At 50.3% G+C, this 22,216-nt stretch overlaps 1 protein-coding gene across 1 annotated transcript in view; it reads left to right on the top strand.

Moving 5' to 3' along the window:
- Positions 1-1,461: 1,461 nt before the first annotated feature.
- LOC119103345 (innexin shaking-B) overlaps positions 1,462-22,216 on the top strand; it is a 25,803-nt gene continuing 5,048 nt past the window's right edge. Inside the window, exons 1-3 of the mRNA XM_037226846.1 lie at positions 1,462-2,087; positions 15,079-15,298; positions 17,952-18,482. Of these exons, the coding sequence (XP_037082741.1) occupies positions 1,713-2,087; positions 15,079-15,298; positions 17,952-18,466 (1,110 nt within the window). The 5' untranslated portion in view covers positions 1,462-1,712 and the 3' untranslated portion in view covers positions 18,467-18,482. The remainder of the gene's footprint in view (positions 2,088-15,078; positions 15,299-17,951; positions 18,483-22,216) is intronic.

The raw sequence follows: 22,216 nt of genomic DNA, 5'->3' as shown, positions 1-22,216 counted from the left end.
GCTACCAAATTTTTACTGCTCCTTCCTGTCTCAGGATTTTCTACATATTACGCCAGATCTCATACCTTTTGATAGATCATGGAATGAATGTGAAACATGTCAAAGTCGTTGGGAATCTGTACTGCACCTCTCAGCCGTTGACGCTGGTTGCACACGATAGGAAATCTATTGAATACTTTCAACGCTTTCTGACTTACTACAGAGCCCTAACGCGTTCACGACGTTTAAGCCATTTAAAATGGAGGCCAGCGTTGGTGTACCAATGCATTGAACGTAGCTCTTGATCTGAACCAAAACATATCGACGCGCATTTATGGTTCCGTTATCCGAATGGCGCATGGCATTGAGCATGGCGGCAGAGTCCATCGATAAGCATTCCTATGTTTAAGAGAGGTACGGTCAAAAGTAGACACGCGTTTCATGTTATGATACAGGTAGGTTCGAACCAGCAGCAGAAGCTTTTCAACGATGCAAACTGGGAGTGTTTTCACGTCGCCGTCCCCGGAAGCAGATGCCCCCTTCTACTTATCAGATGCATTGTATGCATTCATATGAGCGTGAATAGATGCTGGGAAATAAAACTTTAAGGTAAACACGTAAGACAAACAAATGAAAGCATGCCGCGTTTTATTACGTCACCCAGCAATTTTGCATGCCTACAGGATGAATTATTAGTCTTTTCGACGACTTTTGTTTCCCCCCACCCCCATCGTTGAGTCCTGCATACCCCAGGCCGCAAAGCTACAGCGTTGCTCGTCCACTGCCTTCCGTTCATTCGGCGGTATTGCCTGCTCTACCGGCACGGGTGTACAGTTTATGGGCCTTAGGAGGCGGTGTCCGCACCTGAAATAGGCGGGCGCAGCGGCGCGGACGGCGTCGCGGCCACCGCCAAATGGCAGGTGCCGGCGGCGACGGCGGCCTAGTCGGCTGCCAGAGGTCGTCGGAGCACCGCCGGCGCGCGCCGACGCGATCGTCGAGCACGACACGGCGGCGAGGCCGAGAGCGACCGTCCGACGGCCGACTCCGAGGCGGGGTGGACGGAGCAGGAGTGTGGGACGCGGAGGAGGTGAGGCGGACGGGCGACCGCCAGAGGTCATCCTTGACCGGCTCTCCGGACCGTCATCTGCCCCTCTTCGATCCTCCGAGGACTTCACAGACCGTCCGCTGACCCCCCCCCCGACCGTCAGTTGATCCTCCTCGATCGTCCACTGATCCTCCCTGACCGTCTGTTGACCCCCCTCGACCGTCGGCTGACCCCCCTCGACCGTCCGCTGACCCTCCTAGACCGTCCGCTGACCCCCCTCGACCGTCAGCTGACCCTCCTCGAGTCACTCGAGGTCGGACCCCAGCTGCTCTAGCTCCGCCGATCGGCGCCGTCTAAGCCCTCCCCCCCCCCCCCCCCATAGCGGCAGCGCCACTGCAGCTTGCCCGTCCCAGAGCGGCTCGGGCGCCTCGAACCGGAGCGGCGGCGTCGGCTTTCCGGCGCGGGCGGCGCCGGCTCTGCGGCGCGGTCGGTGTCGGCTGCGTGCCATGTTGCCGGCCGGGGATAATGTCCGAATGCGATCCGGATGAGCGGCGCCGCGCGACAGCCGTGAGCAGCGCGGTCGGGCAGACGTCGCGCCGTCGGGGCTCGATGCGACAGCGGCGCGCCGCGGCACCCCGGGCAGCCCCTCCGACCTCGCCGCCAGCCGAGCCGCGCGCCGGTCGCCACCATGCTGGACATCTTTCGCGGCCTCAAGAGCTTCATCAAAGTCAGTCACGTGCAGACCGACTCGGCCGTGTTCAGGATCCACTACTCGGTGACGGTGCTAATCCTGCTGGCGTTCTCGCTGATCGTCACAACGAGGCAGTATGTCGGCAACCCCATCGACTGCATCCACTCCAAGGACATTCCAGAGGACGTGGTCAACACGTTTTGTTGGATCCACACCACGTACCACGTGCCGTCCGCCTTCCACCTCAAGATGGCCAAGAGGCCCGGCGAGACGGGGGAGGTGGTGTACCCCGGCATCGGGAAGCCGCAGCATGACGGCGACATCAAGTACATCAAGTACTACCAGTGGGTGTGCTTCTGCTTGTTTTTCCAGGTGAGTCCTCGTCGGCGCATTTGGTAACACATTAGTTAACTGGAGATCAGGTGTTGCACAGCACGTTGCACCTCAACAGCGACATGCTTTCTGCTTTCGCTAAAGAAAGACCAGTAACCACGCTGAAGAGCAGGAACCTTGCACGGTACAGCATGGTTCTCGCCTTCCTCGTGTTCCAGTCAGACCATGCGTTGCAAACACCTCGGAACGCATTGTCTGAAAACGGCCGTAATCTCGCATAGTCTCATACGGAACCATGTCTCAGCCAATGTTCTGTCTCAGTGTTAACTTCTACTGATGATGGAACCCCGTATCGAATCTTAGGTAAAGCCTTTCAAGGTACTGGACATGCGTGTTCATGATTGAATTGACACGATGCTGTATAATTTTGACAGAGAACGTGATAACCATTCTGTTCTCTGGAACTGGCCATAATTCTGAAATGGTCATAGTGTGAGACCCCACGGGGCTTCAGAACGTATGGTCAAATTTGAAGCAGGCTAATGAATCTAGTATGCGAATTTATGCACCACAGTTTGTAATACAGTGTTTTCTACACGCTGGACGTTAACTATCTCATCATATCATGGCTTGAAATGTGATATGGAACGACCATTGCCGATGAGAAAACACAATTCATTAAAAAATATTCGCAATGACCATAAGGCAAGTACGCACGGACCTGTCTGCACCCCAGCTGCTGGCGTTGTTATTGATAGGTCACACACACAAATGACGCGACGACCTTGACGGAGGCTTGTTAAAAGGTGATCAGGCTAAAGTAATGCCTGAATCTGAAACTGAAAACGGCTGAAAACAGCTGAATCAACGAAATCGGGTAATAGATATAATCATATATGCACTCCTGTCTCGGAAATAAAGGGTCGATTTCCATTCTATTAGTGGATTTCTTGCGAAGAGGAACACGGTTCAGCCACCCATGCAATATTGATGTTTTATCGTTGTATGCCTTTTTAACATTAAAGATACTTCACGAATTGCGTAATGATCTTAGCATCGTTGCAAAACGCCAAGGAAGTAGTGCACAAATGAGCTCTGTCGCTGCAAGAGGAAGTACACCTAAAGGGGACGAACATTCCATGAAGCACTTCATAACAGATTCTCAGCGATCCTCTGCGTTTGAAATAGCTAACAGTTGAATAATTATGGTATGGTGGACGCCCAGAATCATACCACCTTGGGAAGATGCCACCAAACCATTTTATGCCGGAATATATTTTAAAATCCATCATGGTGGCATCAGGGTGCCGGTGCCGGTTAGCGCGTCTGCGTTAACCACTGCGCGTCTGGGAAACCAGAGGTACGGGGTTCGATTCTCCGTGGTGCCCGCCCTTCCTGCCAGGGTGAGAGGCAGGCGACGCCATATGGCCTTAGCAGCTGAGTGCGTCATAAAGCCCCAATGTCACACACACGCACACACACACATGGTGGCACCACACCTCACAAGCACGGTTCAGTTCGTTATTCTGATTCATTGCTTTGTTTGCATTCAATTCAGCCCCGTTGGTTGTTTTATTGCCATGCTGAACAGTTAATCGCAAATATTTGCAACAAAAAGTTGGAAGAAATATACACTTTATTTTTTTAACAAATCCTGCTTACTGCTCCGTTTAAACACCGCCCAATTGAACCATTATTCTGAAAAGCATAGGTATTGGAGTGAAACTTCGATCCAGGAATCGTCAAAGGATGATGCATAGAGCAAAGTGTCAAAAGCATATGCCGTGGGAGTGTTCACGCATACATGCATAGATGCCAATGTAGGCACTCTGACTTCGGCAATACGGCAAGTAAAGTACTTTGTGGGATGCGTGTTTTCCAAACGAATATTGTCCATTTCTGCAATAAAGGCAGTAATTCGAAATTAGCGTTGAAGCGCACTTGTGCTTTAACGTGCGCTTCATACACTGAAGCCTGATGGCCGGGTACGGCACTCCAAAACAAGAGAAGTCACGCCTGCACAGCAGGACCTAGGTGTGGTGCACGCTCTCAAAACCCATTAAGTCTGGTTGTACACAGATCTGAAATGGTATGACGAAAATATGTTCAGGCCATAATGCCTGTGAATGACGAGTCTACAAAAGTCGTAGTCGGTGACGTAATCACACCATTGGGTTTTAAGAAAGACTGATACAGAGCAAGCTACGTGATATTGCCAGTTTTGGGTGGAGTTTCCGTGTTGCAAAAACGTTTGCTCGCCACGCTTGTAATAGCTTTGTTAAGTTTTGCTTATCGCGCGAGGTCGCACGCTATTGTCGCAAATATGGCAGGACTTTATCGCCTAAATATACATATTGGCATATTCCCGTATAAACTACATCTTAGGAACATGTCTCACATTCTGCCGCAGCGTTCGATAAAGTCAGGCGATCAAAAACTTTGAAGAGGCAATGTTTTCATTATTTTGTAGCTGCATTTTGTGCTTAAAGTGCTTCCTAGGTTTTGAATGTTGGATTAAATTTAGGAATTGCTTGGCGTTTTAAACACGACCTCTCTTTTAAAACTAAACCATGTCATTGCCTGATGCCTCCGTTATAGTTACTGGGTACAATCCTTCTCATCTTTGTTCATGAGTCAGCCTTAGACTCGCAATCAGAAGCACAAATATACTTCAGCGAAGGTTGTAATTGATAAACCTCAACTAAGACAATTATAAGTTGTAGGATAAGGTTCTCAATGCTACCAGATGCCAAGCAGTCGTAACATTAGCTGCTTTGCATTCTGCCCTCAACTGACCTTGCCTTCATGTCACGTATAAATGTTGTGGCTGAGGCTCATGCTGATGGTAGCGTCAAGTCTAATTACTCCAAGCCGTAGCATCAGTGTTACGGCTAAGCTAAGAAGAAAGTATTAATAAGTTGCCTTCCCTTCCATAAGGCCTATACGAAAAGATGCATCGTCTAATTGCCGGAGTGCAGGAGCGAACGTCTGTCAAATTATTTAATAGATAGCATGATTCAGAAGATGCCGCGAATTCATATCTAGTAACTCTTAACTAAACCTTTAGAGGGGTCCTAAGGAAATTCTTATTATATACTTAGGCAATTGTTCCTGTCCTGAATGTTGTGTAGTTTCACGCAAAGGATCATACACTGTCTAGGGCAATGAGTGCAAAAAGGACGATATCGCGTATGATCTGCCAGGAAAGGCTGTCACCGTTAGACAAATTGCAAAACGCTAGTTACATGTTCCACGCGTCGTTCAATGACCGCCATCGGTAAAAAGGCCGACAAGTCTGGTATAGTATTTATCGCGCGCTCAGGTGGTGGGGCTGTAAATTGTCCTCCCCCGAAGGTTTTGCCGGAATGGTTTTCGAGCGGCGCGGCCTAGCCGTGCCAAATTTTGCATGGATGGCCTGACATCAAAAATTTAGATGTACCTTGTAAGATCGCTGACCTATGACAGGTCAAATTCAGGCCATGGTTTCAGCGAAGGGAATTCCGAGGGAATTATTCAATATGATCCAGCAACGGAGTGTTAGACGAAGCCGTGCATCTCTGAGAAACTTTCTTAGGCAACATAACAATTGTATGAACAAATCACATCGACCTAGGGTCAGGTATGAATGTCAGACCAAAGTAAAAACCAACCTGTTTTGTTACTCTAGGGTTTGCTGTATGGGGCAGTTTTAGTCCTCATTTCGAATTTATTGATAAAAGGAACCGCATTATTCACCTTCCATGGACTTTGTAAATGTAAGAATAATTCACTGACCTAAAATGACCTAGGTCAACATTTTGTTTTTAGGAACATACTACCTAGCGTAATCTTTACATCTTATTCAAATGCAAAGCTCAAATCGGTCTTACATGATTTTGGTCACCATGACCTTCAAAAGGTCAAACAAGGTCACTGACATTATATGGGCATGTGACCTTTCGCTTAGAACAGTTATTTAGGTACTAGGGGTCCTTTGGAGACCTGCCTGGTATTTGACTTTGTTTGACCTTGTTTGACCGGAAAGTCGTGACTAAGGAACCTACAATTTCGACCTAAGTGAATTCACGTACAGTTCAATACACCCTGTGAATTTAGTATTTCTAGCTCTTATAGTGTCTGAGATCTCAGGGTGGTCAAATTGACCCCCACCCGAGCGAAGGGTATCCAACCGGGCACCCGTGCGCGTGTTAACACCCTTTACAATGATCTTCACTGAAGTGAACTGGTTGTCTACGTCATTTTTACAGGCGTTGCCTGGCATCGTGCATTTGGTTTGCTCTCAGTGTCAACAGGCATTAACTGGTATGCATCACACAGGCAAGAATTACATTAGAATCATCCAAGGATGCCTGGACAATCAACAAGCATTGGTGCATCGGACGTTGCCATGGTACGGCTTCCCTGTTATGCAAGTAAGCTTTGTCGTCGGCTTCCTGTGACGTTTGAGAGCGTTGGTGTCACGTCACACTGCCGTGGTTGGTGGTGCTGTTCATTATGTACAGAAGTTTGTTGTGAATATGTTAAAGTGTTGTAAAAAGCAGGCTGCAATCGTTCAAAAATTGCGGGTCTTTAACGCATTCCTTTTGCCTTTTCCGATGTCGATTTCGGTTGCAGAAAGAGACGCGTTGTCTTTATTCTGTTAAACTTATGTTAACACACGCTCGGGTGGGGGGTCAAATCGCCTCCCGAAGGTATTTTCAGAATGGTTTCCGAACGGCACGGCGTAGCCACGCCAAACTTTGCATAGCTGGAGATAATTGAATAGCAGACCATTTGGGAGAAAATTTAGATGCATCTTGGAAGGTCGCTGAACTACGGCAGGTCAAAGTCAGACCATGGTTTCGGCGAAGTCAATTTCTAGGGAATCGTTCAATCTGATGCAGCAACGGAGTGTTAGACGAAGCCATGCATCTCTGAAATGCTTTCTTAGACAACACAAATATTGAATGAATAAATTGCATTGACCTATGGTCAGGTATGAAGGTCAGACCATGGTCAAACCCAACCTGTTTTATTGCTCTAGGGCTTGCTGTATGGAATAGTTTCTGGTGATCATTTCGAATTTATTTATAGCAGGAACTGCATTCTACATCTTCCATGGACTTATTTGAGGTCAGAATAGGTCACTGACCTGAAATGACACAAGTCAATATTTGACTTTTAGTAGCATATTGTCTAGTGTCAACTTTGTCGCTTATTGAGGCGCAAGACTCAGAGCAATTTTGTGTAATTTCGGCCACCATGACCTTCAAAAGGTCAAACAAGGTCACTGACCTTAAATTATCATGTTAACTTTTGCTTAGAAACAGTTCTCTAGGTTCTGGGGCACTTTGGAGACTAACCTGTAATTTGACCACGCTTGACCTTATTTGACCCGAAGGTCGTGACCTATGATCCTCAACTTTTGACGTAAGTGAGTTCAAGTACAGGTCAACATACTCTGTGAATTTGGTGTCTCTAGCTTTCGTAGTTCTCGAGATGTTAGAGGGGTTCAAGTTTACCCCCCATCCGAGCGAAGGGTGTCCAGCCGGCCACCCGGCCGCGTGTTCGTACAGAGGAGAAATATTTTCATTGGTGTACGTGTTACAGATATTTTTCGTGCCTCAAAAATGTTATGGGGGCCTGTGAGTGCGTTCATTTATGGGATGCCTGTCACTGCTCTTAATAAGAGTAAATAGGAATTTGGAAGTATTGGTAAGCAAGCAGCAAACGTTTATTGGTAGCCAAAGCACATCTGTGCGCAAAATAAGAACGCTTGTTGCCAAGGGCATCTGGTAACATGATAAAACAACGTACGTACTGCGACGAAATGCCGCTTCCTTTTCGTTCACTTGGGACTGCTGTTCATATGTAACAGACAACCATTCAAAATTTGTCCCACGAATGCAGTTTTTCAGAGGTTTTGTGAGATCCTGCGACCTACACATAATATCTTTTTTCCTTTTTCATGTCACAATCGTGCCACTCGTTGAACTCATTGAGCTCCCATTCATATATCATCATATGGTGCAATGCTTACTTTGATCCCTCCAAGTAGCACTTGTTTCACTTATGGATTCGTGCGAGATAGTCGCACTGAATTATATTAGGACCTTGCACTTTCATTTCACAGGATTTGTGGAGCCTGCCCCACCTCGTCCAATAACTCGAAGAAATCGAAGTGCTCGATCATTAGAGTATCTGATTATTTTTAAACCCATTACGCACCAGCTTCTGTTACATCATTACCGTTTCGACCACTGCCAAATGTGTGGTCGGTGTTTTCCCGTGTTTGAGCGCGCATCGCTAATACGCACAGCACACAGACATTTCACAAGAAAAGGAACGGCTCAATCATCGCTGTCACCGAACCACAAGGCATGTAATGCTGCGCGGGACAATTGCCCCTGAGGATAATCTAGACATCGACCCCCACCTGTCAGCAGCCCTTGGGCATCGACCACGCCTGTCAAAAGGCAACTGGTCGATGGGCGAACCCAGCCCTCATGCGCCTGGGTCATTTTCCCGGCGCGGCTGCTTGAAGCAGCATCGACCGGGCCGTCTTGTGACAAACTCAAGCAAGTCGTAATGAGCGGCCGCTCTGCATGCGCCCGACGGCGCAGGTGGTTCGGCCGCGCCAATGACCGGCGCTGGCACAAAATAGGTGGAAAGCCGGTGCCGACTGGAGGTCAGCAGTCGGGAACCGTGGCGAGGTGGAAAATAGTAAGGCAAGACTGCGCTTTCACTCGAAATTGACACCTGCGAAGGCAGTGTTCTGGTTTAACGGGTGCCTAGGTGATATGCGTTCATTTAATGGCGACATGAACGCTGTTCACGGTTTATGATGTGAGGAAGTGTTCCGCGCATTTAATTCGTGATTCATACAGCCCTTCAACTAGCCATCGCATGCTATATATATATATATAAATATATATAAATATGCATATATATATATATATATAGATAGATAGATAGATAGATAGATAAAGCATTGACGAACGTTATGACGCATCGTTCTAGTTTCCGGGCTTTTGACTTGGTATTATCGTTAAAATGAAAGATGGTTCGCACAAAATCACTCATAAATTCCCTGCTTTTTACCTCCTTACGTTTCGAGATTCTGTCTCATCGTCGGAGAAGACTGAAGGGCATAAGGAATTAGTTTTCAATTATTATATGACATGATATGATATGATGATGATAAATGATAAAAATTGTGCGCTACCATTGGAAAACATGTTTTGGTATGGAGAACGCAACTGAAGCATGGCTAATTAAAGTGAGACAGAATCCTATTTTTACGTCGATACATATAAAATGCACTCATAATGGACACATTACAAAAGCACGAACATATTGCCACAATCATATTAGTAGTGCTAAAAACCCGTTGTTCACCAAGATGTGTCTGATTCTTACCAAGTCCGAATGCAGTCATGTCCAGTCGCAACAGTGCTTAAATGGACGTCTAGTGAATGACGTTATGACGTTAATTTTGTAGCGTCGAGAACACTTAATGTCAGCATTCAAGCACCGTCCGATGTTAGTTTGCCTTCGGTACACAGTCGTTTGAAATCGCTGTCCTCGTCCATCAACAGACGCGTCAAGAAAGGGTATTATGTTTTGCACACTTAGCTCTTTTGTGAATTTAAGCGAGACTGCCCTTCAAATGTGTTTTTGAGACGTTTTAGATGACCAATGTCCCTAACTTCCACAAAGGTATTGTCTACATAGTGACAGTAAATATCGGGTCTTATGTCGTCATTTTGTAGTGTGTCGGCTTCCACGCGTCCGATAAAGAAATTAGCGAATTAAGGTCCTAGAGGTAACCCCATGCAACCGGCTCAATTTGGCAATACATTCGTCCATCAGGCCCGCGGAAAGGAACCTCCAACCTGCAGGCTTTTAGTAATTGCTCAAGAAGGCGCTTTATTATTTTGAGAGGAGGAATTTCAAGATTGGTGTAAGCGTGGTCAAGGATGATGTATATGGTTCTTTCAATGGGCACGTTTATAAATCCATTTTCAACATCTAGGAAGGCTAGTAGACCCTTATGTTGACGAGATAGATCACACTATATCAATAAACTCATCCGTTGACGATAAGGTATCGGACATGGGAAGATGTGGGGGCAGAAGACCATTAAGACGTTTTGCAATTCTATAGGTTGGGGAAGGGATCTGCGAAATTATTGGACGAAGGGTGTTCCCATTTTTCTGAATTTTTAACAGACCCATAAGCATAACCAGGCGCAAACTCGTCTGTTATCTTGAAAAAGTGTATGCCATCAACGGCGGCATTGGCGGCAGTGGTTAGCTTGCTAGGGTTTGTCTTGGGTTTGTCTCTTGAATCTTTTGTGATGCGCCGGAACTTCTTGTCGTCGTTCAAGATAGAGTTTATCTTCTCATGATATTCATTGCTATCAACTATTACGTCCGCTCGCCGAATGACGACGTTCTCTTTTTCTCAAAGTTTCTTTGCCGCCGTCCTTAGTAATTGTGTGAATATCTTGCTCCTGTCATTTCCACCTTTTTTCGTGCTCTCTCCCAGTAAGCTGTTCTTTAGATCCTTGTGTGCGATAGCCATGTCCTCTTCTTCCAAGTTTAATATATCCTGGTAACAATTTCTGGTTTTACTTTGTTCTTAAGTTTATCATATTTCGACCACAGGTGGCAATGAAGTCCAAGGGAATGCATTTCTTTTTGTTCCTCAGTAAGATCGTGGAGAGATAAAGTGACGTAACCATCTGCAGTTTCCGGTAATACTATACGTCTACTATGGAGCTGTGAGGCCTTTTTAAGATTCTGTTTCTAGCAAGACGTCTAGCATCACATTTAATCATGTCAAGCTTGTCAAGTACTTTTTGTTCTAGTTCATGTTCAGGGCAACATACCTGTGGCTCTTTCTCTAATTTTTTCTTTCTTTCTCTTAAGGATTTCAAAGGTCGTCTTCTTTTGCTGCGGTTGGTGATTCACGAGTCGTTCTCTACGCATTTTGGTAAAACGTTTTTTCTTAACTGCCTGCTCGTATATTTTTATGTTGAAACATTTTGGCAGAATCCCTTCTCTTAAGCATGTTCGATTACAAATGACTGCTGACTCAGCATTGACGAACTTTTTGACGCATTGTTCTAGTTTCGGGGCTTTTGACTTGGAATTATCGTTTAGATTCAAGATGGTTTGCTCAAAATCACTCATATATTCGTAGCTTTTTACATACTTACGATTCGAAACCCTATCTCGTCGCCGAAGAAGACTGAGTGACATAAGAAGTAAGTTTTGGGTTTTAAAGGATGCAAATTGTGCACTTCTGTTGGATTTTTGTACGGAGAACACAAATGAAGCATGGCTAATTGAAGCAAGACAGAATGCCATGATGGGAACACTACAAAGACACAAACGTATTACCACGATCACATCAATACTGCTCACCGTCCACCACCGAATAATTCAAGCGTTGTACACAAATTTGTCTATTTACGGCTGGAGAGAGCTTGTTAATGAATATCCTTTCCCAAATTTGAAGGCGTGCTCTGTCATTACACGTCCGTGAAATGTCAGTGCGTCATGTCAGTGTGACGTGTATAAGTGAAACGTGTATAAACGTGTATAAATGTCGGTGTAACCTGTATCAATTCAAATGCAACCTCGAAGGCTGCAAATTTGTTTCATACACTACATCGGTGTAACCACAACGACGCTCTCACGACGCATGGCAATGCACTTACGAGTCGGGGCACCTCTGGACCACATGCGACACGAACACGACAGGCCATTGACACGACGACAACTGACAGACAAAACTGACATATTGCGGACGTGCAATGATAGAAGACTGCTTCATATTTGGGAAAGTATTTTAATTAACGAACTCTCGTGAGCCCTAAACAGACGAACAATTTTTGGTACAACACTTCAACTATTAGGCGGTGGGCGGTGAACACCACTGATGTTGATTGTGGCAATATGTTTGTGTCTTTGTAGTGTTCCCATCATGAGATTCTGTCTGATTTAAATTAGCCATGCTTTATTTGTGTTCTTCGTACAACAAAAAAACAATAGGAGTGCACAATTTTCATTCTTTAAAACGCAAAATGTATTTATTGTGCCATTCAGTCTTCTTCAACGATGATATAGGATCTGGACATGCAAGAACATAAAGAGCTACGAATATATGAGTGATTTTGGGCGAACCATCTTTAATCTAAACGATAATGCCAAGTCAAAAGCCCGAAAACTAGAACGGGAGGTCAAAACGGTCGTCAGTGCTGTGTCAGGAGCCATTGTTAATCGAACATGCATATATATATATATATATATATATATATATATATATATATATATAAATGTTCGTCGCTGTTTAACGCAAATTAGCTTGCTTTTTAACGTCACTGAAGTGATTACAGCTGGGACTCATCTGTGATCACTCCCTCGCCCCACGCCGCGCAACTCCTACTGGTTGCCGTTGTTGTTCTGCCCTCGGGTTTTAATGCAAAGCTGCCTCTGCTTATCTTCAGATTAAGCTTATCGGTCTACGCAATCTGCCGCCCCGCTCGTAGATAACTTCTACACCATGTTTCCCGCGAGCGCGCTCTCGCGGCGCACGTCTTCAGCCCCGGCTATCGTCGGGCTACCACCGCAGACCTGAGACCGCGCCCATTTGTCTCGCGCATATGTCGTTCATTGGGTGCGGCTGTAAGCGCGCTCTAACGCTCACGCAAACGCTCGCACGTGTGCGTGTGATCCACACACCCGGCGCGAGACGCGCCCACTCGGGTACGGGCTGCACGCTTTGGGATGCACACACTTAAAAAAAGTGGTCAGAGGTTAGTTTCATGGGCAGTGAAATTGCCATTTAAGATTTGCAAGGAAACAACAGGATGACGCATCACAGTCTGGGTAAGGTTGGAATCAAGTGTCTCGGAGGCCCGGTCAAGTTAGGGCGACAAAAGATGTTGCGCACACTGCACGATGCAATGGATATACGCCGTCTGCAACATGCTTCATGCTGTTCATCGGAAAATTGCGTATTTTTGTGGCAGGGACCTATATCGTGATGCAGTAGGGCCTTCCTGATTGGTCCGATGTCACTTAATTTTCATGATACACCGTTTCAGTTGGTCGGCCGATGACCGTATTGAACTATATCTTTTAAAAAAATGGCAAACCGTAGATTTTTCCTGACTCCCAGTTTCATACCTAAAAGACGTCAAAAGCATTTCAGCGGCCTGTTGCAGAAACATGCCCTGAAGTTAAGTGCGGTGAAATTTTAGTTGCCGTGACGTAAGTTTTGAGATCTTTCAATTGCATTACGGCGAACCCGCGTCCCCGTATAATGTAGTGCTGACTGGTTCCGCTAATCGGCTATCTCGCCGCAAAATCCTTTAAATTTCCTAAAAATTAATGTTCTGACTCCCTAAAATATTTCGAACCATAAACCGACATGTTAACTGCACTATGGGTAGAAATCAGCACATGGTGGCAGTGGTGACATCTACCAGGGTCGATGCGCACTTGGTTTTATATGGTTCGTTGGGCTGGCGGTCCTATTTCCGTGCGTTTCACACGTGCATGCATCGCCGCGCTCCGCTGGGTTTTTCCCATGAGCGGCGTTCTGCTTGAATCAGCTTCAGACTGCTAACTACCCTGATTCATTTCCGGTTCACGCACGTGCCGGTTGTGCAGTGGAAGACTAGGAACGTGGAGACTGCGACAGACGAGTGCGCATTCTGTAAAAATGGAACGGGCCACTGACCGGCCCCATCCCCTTCCCACCGTTTGCTTAAGTAACCCCAATGGTGGTGCCAGCAATAATTGGTTTCTTCAAATAGGCATTCGAACTCCCATTGTTATCACACTCGTGCAAGCGCTTCGACAGCAGGGGAGCGAGACTGCCGGTCGAAACAGGGGGCCCACGTTCTTAAACCAAAACATCGCATTCCACAGCTCGCTCTTCCCTTTCCCTCGAGCCGGCGCGTCGGTATCGTGTCGGTAGCAACGCCGCTCCCTTGAGCTCCCCTTCGCGCGTACACGCCCGTGGCGCCCCGGATCGCCGCAGTCACGTGACCGCCCCGGGCGGGCTGGTCACGTGATCGGCCGCGCGGGAAGCGCGCGGCGCCGGTGCCAGCCGTCGGCGGGCGTCCGTCACCGTCCGCCTCCGAAACACAGGGGCGCGCTCTGCGGACGTCATCACCCGGGCCCGATGACGGGTCTTGTCTCGACCCATTTATGAGCGGCGCACCCCCGCACCGCCACCGCCGCCACGCGGAGGGGACCATTGATAGCGGGATTTAATGGCTGAGTTGGCGCGCACTTATTTCCACCGTGCGGCGTCGGAGGCAATGATTTATCGTGTCTCACCGGGAGCGAAAGGAAGCGGCCGTAATTGCATTAGTGCTGGAATATCGTCAAGGGACCGATCCTGACACTGTTCATGCAGGACTTCGGAAGTTGTGGGATTGCGCACGTGTCATTGCTGCGCCTTCCAGTGAATTTCAAATTGCTTCCTTGTCATAACGAGCAAATGTTCCTTCTCTCTGTTGAACTACCGCCTCCCGGTATACCACCAGAGAACAAAGATGAGAATCATATGTAAGTTCCGTATACACCTGTTTCAACAGCCTTGAGCCCGACGAAAATCAAGCAGAACACCCAGATTTACAGCAAGTTTATGTCAGTTTGGTTGCGAGTTCCGAATTTCGACTTAGCACATTTTTGGCTTTTGTAGATGTCCTCTGAGTTTATGATTCAATCTGAGTTTGGATTGGGACAAAACATTATGGAATCATTACACACCGTATGAAGACAGCAACACAGTTCTGCTCATTGTTGCGCTTAATATATAAACCACGAAGCTTTTCATTTTGAGACTCATTTTTGAAGGCAGTTGGGGTCATAGCTTACTCATGCCTGCACACAGACATAAGTGAAGCACGAACCGTGTTTGCGGGTCGTGCCAGCCGGTCCCTTGAAAACGAAACTTCCCTTCAAACGCGCACGTAGCCATGGGCCGGCATGGTTGGCCTCTGACGACCCTCGTGTTCTGCCTGCAGGCGATGCTGTTCTATATCCCGCGGTGGTTGTGGAAGCACTGGGAGGGTGGTAAGATCCACGCCCTGCTCATGGACATGGACATCGGGCTGGTGGCCGACGTCGAGAAGAAGCAGAAGAAGAAGATGCTGCTAGACTACCTGCAGGTCAACCTGCGACACCATAACTACTGGTTCTACAAGTACTTCTTGTGCGAACTGCTCGCCCTGGCAAACACAGTTGGTACGTTCCTGTTTATAACCAAACTATCGCAAATGGAAGTTTGAATCACTAGCGCCTCATATCAACTGTTCGCTGAGCTGCATGCATTGCTATGAATGCATTGGAGATCTTCGAAACGCAAACCTGTAGCTGGCCCCTTTTCGTCGATTTCGCGTGATTGGTTGAGATTGCCTGCCTGCTGTTTTGGTATGTCAGCTGACCTGAAATCGGTTCAGTGAAAACATTCGACAGCGGGCGAGCGCATGTCAGTGAAGCTAGACAGATGTCTAGACTAGCTGGGTATATGTCACGTTCGCTTCCGGCTGGGGTTACTGATGAACAGCTGTCCGAAAACAGATTTTTTTGGTTCAGGAGCTGAAGATGATGTTTGCTTTGTTCAATCGCCATGGGCTGAGAAAAAGCTCTGGCGGTGGCATTGCAGTTCAGTCGCTGCTGTTTCCATGCCCGGAATGAAGCAACGTGATTCAGCAAGCGCTACACAACTGTTTGAGAGTAACTCAACCTAACAGCGGTGAATTCGTTCCACGCAGACCTGCCCCGTCAGATCTGTTCATGGTCACATGGACTAAACTGCCATCTCACAGACGTCTGCCTCCATGACACATGGAACCTATGTACTTTAAGCTCGAACCAAGCAACCTCCGCTCCTCTGTTTTGCTGAAAGCTAAAATTAACCGCATGCGCCTTTGCGGTATGTGCCACGCTCGCTTGCCAGATGTGCACCTATTTGTATCGCGATCCACCTTTAAATAGCCTCAGGCGACTGTCATTCGGCGGGTAGGCGGTGCGAGTCCTTGTCGCCTCAGGCCTGTCTGATTCATCGGCTCCCAGGAATCCGGCGTCGATGTCCGCTCCGCCATCCTGCCACCCCCTCCCCCCCCCACCGCGGAATCCATGGAGAGGGGGGGGGGGTTATGCTATGTGGCGCATGCTTGCAACCCGATGATGCGTTATGGTAGCAACGACCTGTCCTAGGCGGTGACATGCTTGTAACCACGCATGTGATATTCGCAGACTCCGAGCGAGTTGTTGCATTGGACATTGCGTGCTCGTTCATGCGGCACCGATGTTTCTAGCGTAAGAAGCCAGAAATTGCGGGATCGATATTGGTCAGTTGGTCACCCTGGTTAGGCTGTCTGATTTAGCGAGTCTTTGCAGGCGACAGTGGGGGCGGGATGCGTTTCCCCATTCATGAGATACTAAATCCGTCCTCCAGTCCCAAAGGCTAATGGTATCTTAAGCCGTCCCGACAGTCCGTCGCGAAGAAAAAGCTCCTGTTGCCCGGTCGCTGCGAGCACCCCAGTCACGTGCAGGGCGTGTTCAGGCAGAGGATCGCGCAGCCGCTGGCAGGAGCCCCGGCGGTGATGAATCAACGGCGGGCGTTAGTGCCAGCACCGGTGCAGCACGCGCCGTGATGCGATCAAGCTCCATGTGGGTCGATCAGTCCGGCCCGACGGCGCCCACTCCCTCGCCGCCACCCCGTCCACCGCTCGGCCACCTTTGATACGCAATCCTCTGAGAGGGAGCCGCCGCCGACCGGCCGCCATCCGTCAGCCGTACGGCGGCGCTCTGTTTGATCGGGGGCGTCGCCGCGGGAGGGGACACCGGCACGCGCGCCCGACGCCCCTCACCGCCCCCGCCGCCTAATTGATCGGTCCATTATCACCGCCGCCGCCGGTCACTGCGCTAAGAGATGAGGCCGCGGCGCTGCTGCTGGACACCGGAAGCCCACTCTCCGTGGCCGGCGACGCCCGCCACGCTCCGGGAACCTGACCCCTAACCCCGGCCCGTGGCCGACAGAGGCGGTCACGTGCGCCTAACGCCCACCCGCGCGAGACGTAGGGCGGGTGTATTGAAAACGCCCCGCGGGCATAACATCCGGCGCTGGGCGATGCGCCGGAAGACAATTAAGACGCGGGACAACGGACGCTGGTCACATCAGCGAGCTGTCGGGTGATTATTGGCAGGGCCGTGTGAAGAGGAGGCGTGTTTTCGCGCTGGGGACGGCAAATTCAGCTGTTTATTTAACTCGGGACGCTGGTAGGGCGTTTATGGGGGCGGGTGTGACTCACGGTGGCCACCACCCGACCGCGAGTCGCGCACGTAAATGTATAATGAGAAATGCATGTCTGCGGAGCTTGATCGCCAAATCCCATTGTTGCTAATGCGGAATACCGTGGGGAGGCCGGCCATTTCTCATAAGCTTCGCCTGTAATATAAAAACTGTCAGTTTTTACTGTAAATGGCCCTGCGCCATTAAGGATGGGGCTCGAAGAGACGTCCGCGCTTATCCCCAACGCGTCTCATTTCCGGCGTTGTTGATCTCGGCCACGTGCCTGCAGCGAGTGGGCCCTCGCGGTCCCAGGAGAGATACAAACTCCTCCAGTCCACCCTCCAAGCAGGTCACCTCCTGCTAATGACGTCATTTGGCCATGATTAGCCCCAGCATATTTGTCAGAGGACGGGCATGCTCAATTTCGTGTACTTTGATTGTACTTCTTTAATTAAATGATATTAAATAACTTTGCCAAAGACAGCAAATCTGACACTATCGGTCCTGATGCATATGCTATCAAAAATGTCGTGCTGCTTCTCTCTGTGTGCAATAAGTTTTGTCATTCCACACTCTCATGCGAGATTGGCTCTGTTGCAGGCCAGATCTTCCTGATGAACCGGTTTTTCGACGGCGCGTTCATGACGCTCGGTCTAGACGTGATCGCGTACTCGGAGCAGGACCCCGAGGAGCGCGTGGACCCGCTCATCTGGGTGTTCCCGCGCATGACCAAGTGCACCTTCCGCAAGTACGGCCCCTCCAGCAACATCGAGGTGATGGACGTACTGTGCATCCTGCCGCTCAACATCGTCAACGAGAAGCTGTACGTGTTCCTGTGGTTCTGGTTCCTGGGGCTGGCCGGCCTGACGCTGATCAACAACCTGTTCCGCGTGGTGCTGATGATCAGCCCGCGGGTACGGGCGTACTTCCTGCATGTGCGGCTGCGCTTCGTCAGCCGCGACGCCATCAACGTCATCATCCGGCGCTCGCGGATCGGTGACTGGTTCCTGCTCTACATGGTCGGCCAGAACATGGACGCCACCATCTTCAGCGAGGTCATGTCCGACCTGGCCCGCCGGCTGGGCCACAAGGGCAAGGACTACACGGAGGCTTGAGGAAGACGCGCTGGAGGTGAGTACGCCGCGCGCTGCGCGTTTCAGCTGGGTCAGCAGGAGGGGAGGGGGGAGGGCCAGGGGAGCGTGACGTACCTACACCCGGGCGGGTCAGGTTTTTACTGCAGAGCTTGCGTTTTGATACTGTATGGGAATGAGCCACTGGCGGCTTGGTCACCTGAATCAAAGTGTTGTCGTCCTTACACCCGCGCTTCCGAGCTGCTGAGCCCACGTGCACGAGGGACAGGAGGCCGGCACCTGGTCTAGTCTGACTCGGAGCTGGTTTCAGCCCCACCGGCGCCTGGTCTTGCCTGACTCGGAGCTGGTTTCGGCCCCACCGGCGCCTGGGCTTGCCTGACTCGGAGCTGGTTTCAGCCCCACCGGCGCCTAGGCTTGCCTGACTCGGAGCTGGTTTCAGCCCCATCGGCGCCTGGGCTTGCCTGACTCAGAGCTGGTTTCGGTCCCACCGGCGCCTGCTCGGGCCCGTCACGCTGGAGAGGCCCCTCTTACATGACATGTAGTGTCCAGTTTTTATCGCCGGTCGTTGGCCGCCGGATGTATCCTGGTCACAGGAGCCGGGCGGGAGCGGGGGGGGGGGGAGGGGGGGGGGGGCGGCGCACCCGACCCCAGCTCTGGTACAATGGGCGATCAGGGCTGGTCACGCCGGCCCGGAGCACGTCATTGGAACCGCTCATCCGGCTCTGAGAACCACCGACGGGCGGACGCATCCTGGGCGCTGGGGATAGAACGCAAACCCATGCTTTCCTGGTCTGAGGTAACCAGACACGCTCTGTCACTTGATTTTTCATCGGATAACGGGATGACTTGACTGAGACACTGCATATGAGCAAGGGTCACAGAGGTGCGTTATCACGCGAGGTTTACTTGGCCATCGTGTTTCCCAGGCCCCGCACCACTTTCGCTGACAATTTATCTGGGCTTGAGCTCACGTTCGCTGCGCACATTGAAAGCAGTTTGCGCTAGCAGGACTGGAGCTTCTACATGAGCTAGTTCGGCCCCGTTGGCGTTGCCTCTCGCTGCCGTCACGGTGACGTCATGCCGACGTCACAGCTGACGTCACGGATGCGGGTGGCTCGGGTGCGGGCGGTCGAGGCCTGCGCTAGCGGCCTTCGGTGGCGACCACCGCGCCGGCTCGGGGTTTATTTGTGTAGCGCGGGATCAAACCTGGCGGGCCGCTGCGTGCGGGGTCGGGGTTCTTGGGGAGGTCCCCGGACGCGGAGGTCTCCGGGACGGGGCTTGCTCCATTACTTTTCGATCTGATGTTATGTGCCGTCACTGATGAAATGGGCCAGCATGGCCCTAGGCGCATTGTAAACAATTTTGGGACGAGACATCTCTAACTCCGGCATTTTCTGCGACGTCACAAACTTACCATGACCAGCCCATGTATGAAACATCCGTAGCCCCGCCCCACTTCCAGAGCGGCCGGTCAGCCCCCCTCCCCGGGCGGCCCCGGCGGACGGGGGAGGGGAGGGGGAGCTGTCGACACGCGCCACGCGCCGGAGGTCACACAGACGACACGGGTCGGGCCCCGGCCGCGGCCGGGGGTAAACACCCCGGCCGGCGACGGCGTGGCTCTGTTTACCGGAGCACGCCACCGGGGGTGGGCCGCCCCTCCCCTCCCCCACCTCCCGTGTCGACCGGCATCCGGGTCACGCCGGCACGCGCTCCTCAGGCTCGGTGCGGCTCCGGGTTAGCGCCGCTACCAATGGCGAGCCAGTGGCCTGTGGGAGCGGTCGGCGATCCGTTGTGAAAAATACCATTCCGTGTCGATGAGTGTAATGTTGAGCATGAGGTTTATGGCCTTAAGCGAGAGGCACGGGGTCGATAGGTGGCGCAAGCTTCCCCTCTGTCGCAAGAGCATGCTTTTTACGCATTCTGGATAAAAAATATTTAATCGCTTCGGGTTGAAGTGCATTTACCGCCCCTACCCTCTCCTAGATCACCGCCAGCAGTCGTACTGGCCATTCACAAATTCTGAAACTTGACGTGCGCTTCTCAATTGATAAGTCACTCGTCTTAATAAGCAGTTGAGTGTGCTGGCCCGAAAACTTTCTGGTTGCTCCTAAACCATGCGTCTGTAAGGCATTCGTGGCCTTAGGTCTTACAGGAATGCAATTATATGCCCCGTCAGCTTTTGACTCGTGGCACACCGAAACACTACCCATCGTGCTTTCGGATCTTTTAGCTTCTAATCGCATCAGCTCAAGGAGCCACTGCAGCGCGATGCCGCCTGTTCTGTTACGTCAACCGGAGGACGGCCAGCTGGGTTCCGTTTCGTCTAGTCTCCCCTGCGAAGTCCAGCACAGCACAAAGCTACGAATGAATGCGCCTTGTCACTGACAGGCTGGACAATTTATCGTCCATTCTTGACCACCCCATATTTGCTGATTTGGACGAGGGTGGCGATGATGCGGTTATCTCTAAATATATTGGCAGAGTATTGGCTTCTGGCCTGCCGTGTCCCCCCTTCCCCTATCGTTCAGAGCCAATCAAAGGCACACGCCTCATCCAATCTGCGTCTGCACTGACCATTTCATGCAGGCCATTGCGACCCGTGCGTTTGCAATTTATCCTCATAAAATGCTCGAGATTCAACCATTTGAATAGCCTTCAGCAATATCGATTGCACTCACTCACTTCACAATTGGTTTGCGAGCGCTTGGCAAGCCATTCCGGTGTCCATACTGATTTCCTCCGTGCTTTATTTTCAGCGATGCAGCACGATGTAGCACGATATGTCTCCTGTCAATGGATGAGCCACATTATCGCTGTTCGAGATTGTCAGCCAAGGGTGCAGCTCTCCACGACCAATCTTCAACGATGATCAAGTTAATGGTTACGGTTACTTAATGACGAAGTTAATGACAGCGATTACTCGTTGGGGGGCTGATGGCAGAAGTTGTTGACCGACCCAGCGGTAGATGTTGATGGACGATGGGGCAGGAATACAAACGGAAAGGGCTCTGCAGCCAGCTGCCAACAGCCAGCTGAGCCGTCTAGCAGTGTCAGAGGCCGCCTGTCCAAAGCCTCACTGAGTTACCTTCACACTTTGTAAACAACCACTGATCGCAAATAAACGCCGTCTTGCGACACCCGTAAAAGCGCTGCTTGGCGGCTTTCCGTGCTGTGCCGATCGGTCCAAATAGCTACAAGCTGATGCACGGAACCGCTGTATCCGAATGAGGCCGGTGTGCCTCGGTTCTCTCTCCACGTGCTTGAGGGTCCCATAATCAATGACCAGGCCGTACATGTCTAAACAGATGACTGCAGTCAATAGATATGGTGCCTATGAGTACGTTACAAAGCGACTGAAACACCTTTTTAAGGCAAGAGGGCGGCGGATGCTCTGCACGGCAATGATAATGTATCGGATGTTGTAGGTTGCGGTTAGTTGGGTCGGCTGGTGGCAGCGAGATGCCACACCCACCGCCACTCAAGTCTAGCCCCTCAGCTCCCCGCTACAGGTGCAGGCTGTGGTCTCATGGTCGCTGCCCTTGTATTGGTCTCCGCGTGTATATTTGTGTGGCTTCACACGGCCAGTGCGCCCCATCACTGCCAAAGCCAACGCGTAAGCTTACCGTTCACACCCAAATAAACGCCAGCGCGCAGACTCCTCGGCGATCGGTGCGTTTGTCTTCCCGCCGGGTTCACACGCATGGCTGAACCGTACAACAGGTGAACTGAAGCTCAACTTAATATTGCAGGGGTTGTCTTAGCTTTTGTTGTCTT

The sequence above is a fragment of the Pollicipes pollicipes genome, unplaced genomic scaffold, assembly GCF_011947565.3.
Source record: "Pollicipes pollicipes isolate AB1234 unplaced genomic scaffold, Ppol_2.1 Scaffold_5724;HRSCAF=6776_pilon_pilon_pilon, whole genome shotgun sequence".
In the NCBI taxonomy this organism is placed as follows: domain Eukaryota; kingdom Metazoa; phylum Arthropoda; class Thecostraca; order Pollicipedomorpha; family Pollicipedidae; genus Pollicipes; species Pollicipes pollicipes.
The sequence above is the reverse complement of the archived record's forward strand: the minus strand, read 5'-3'. Positions and strand labels throughout refer to the sequence as shown.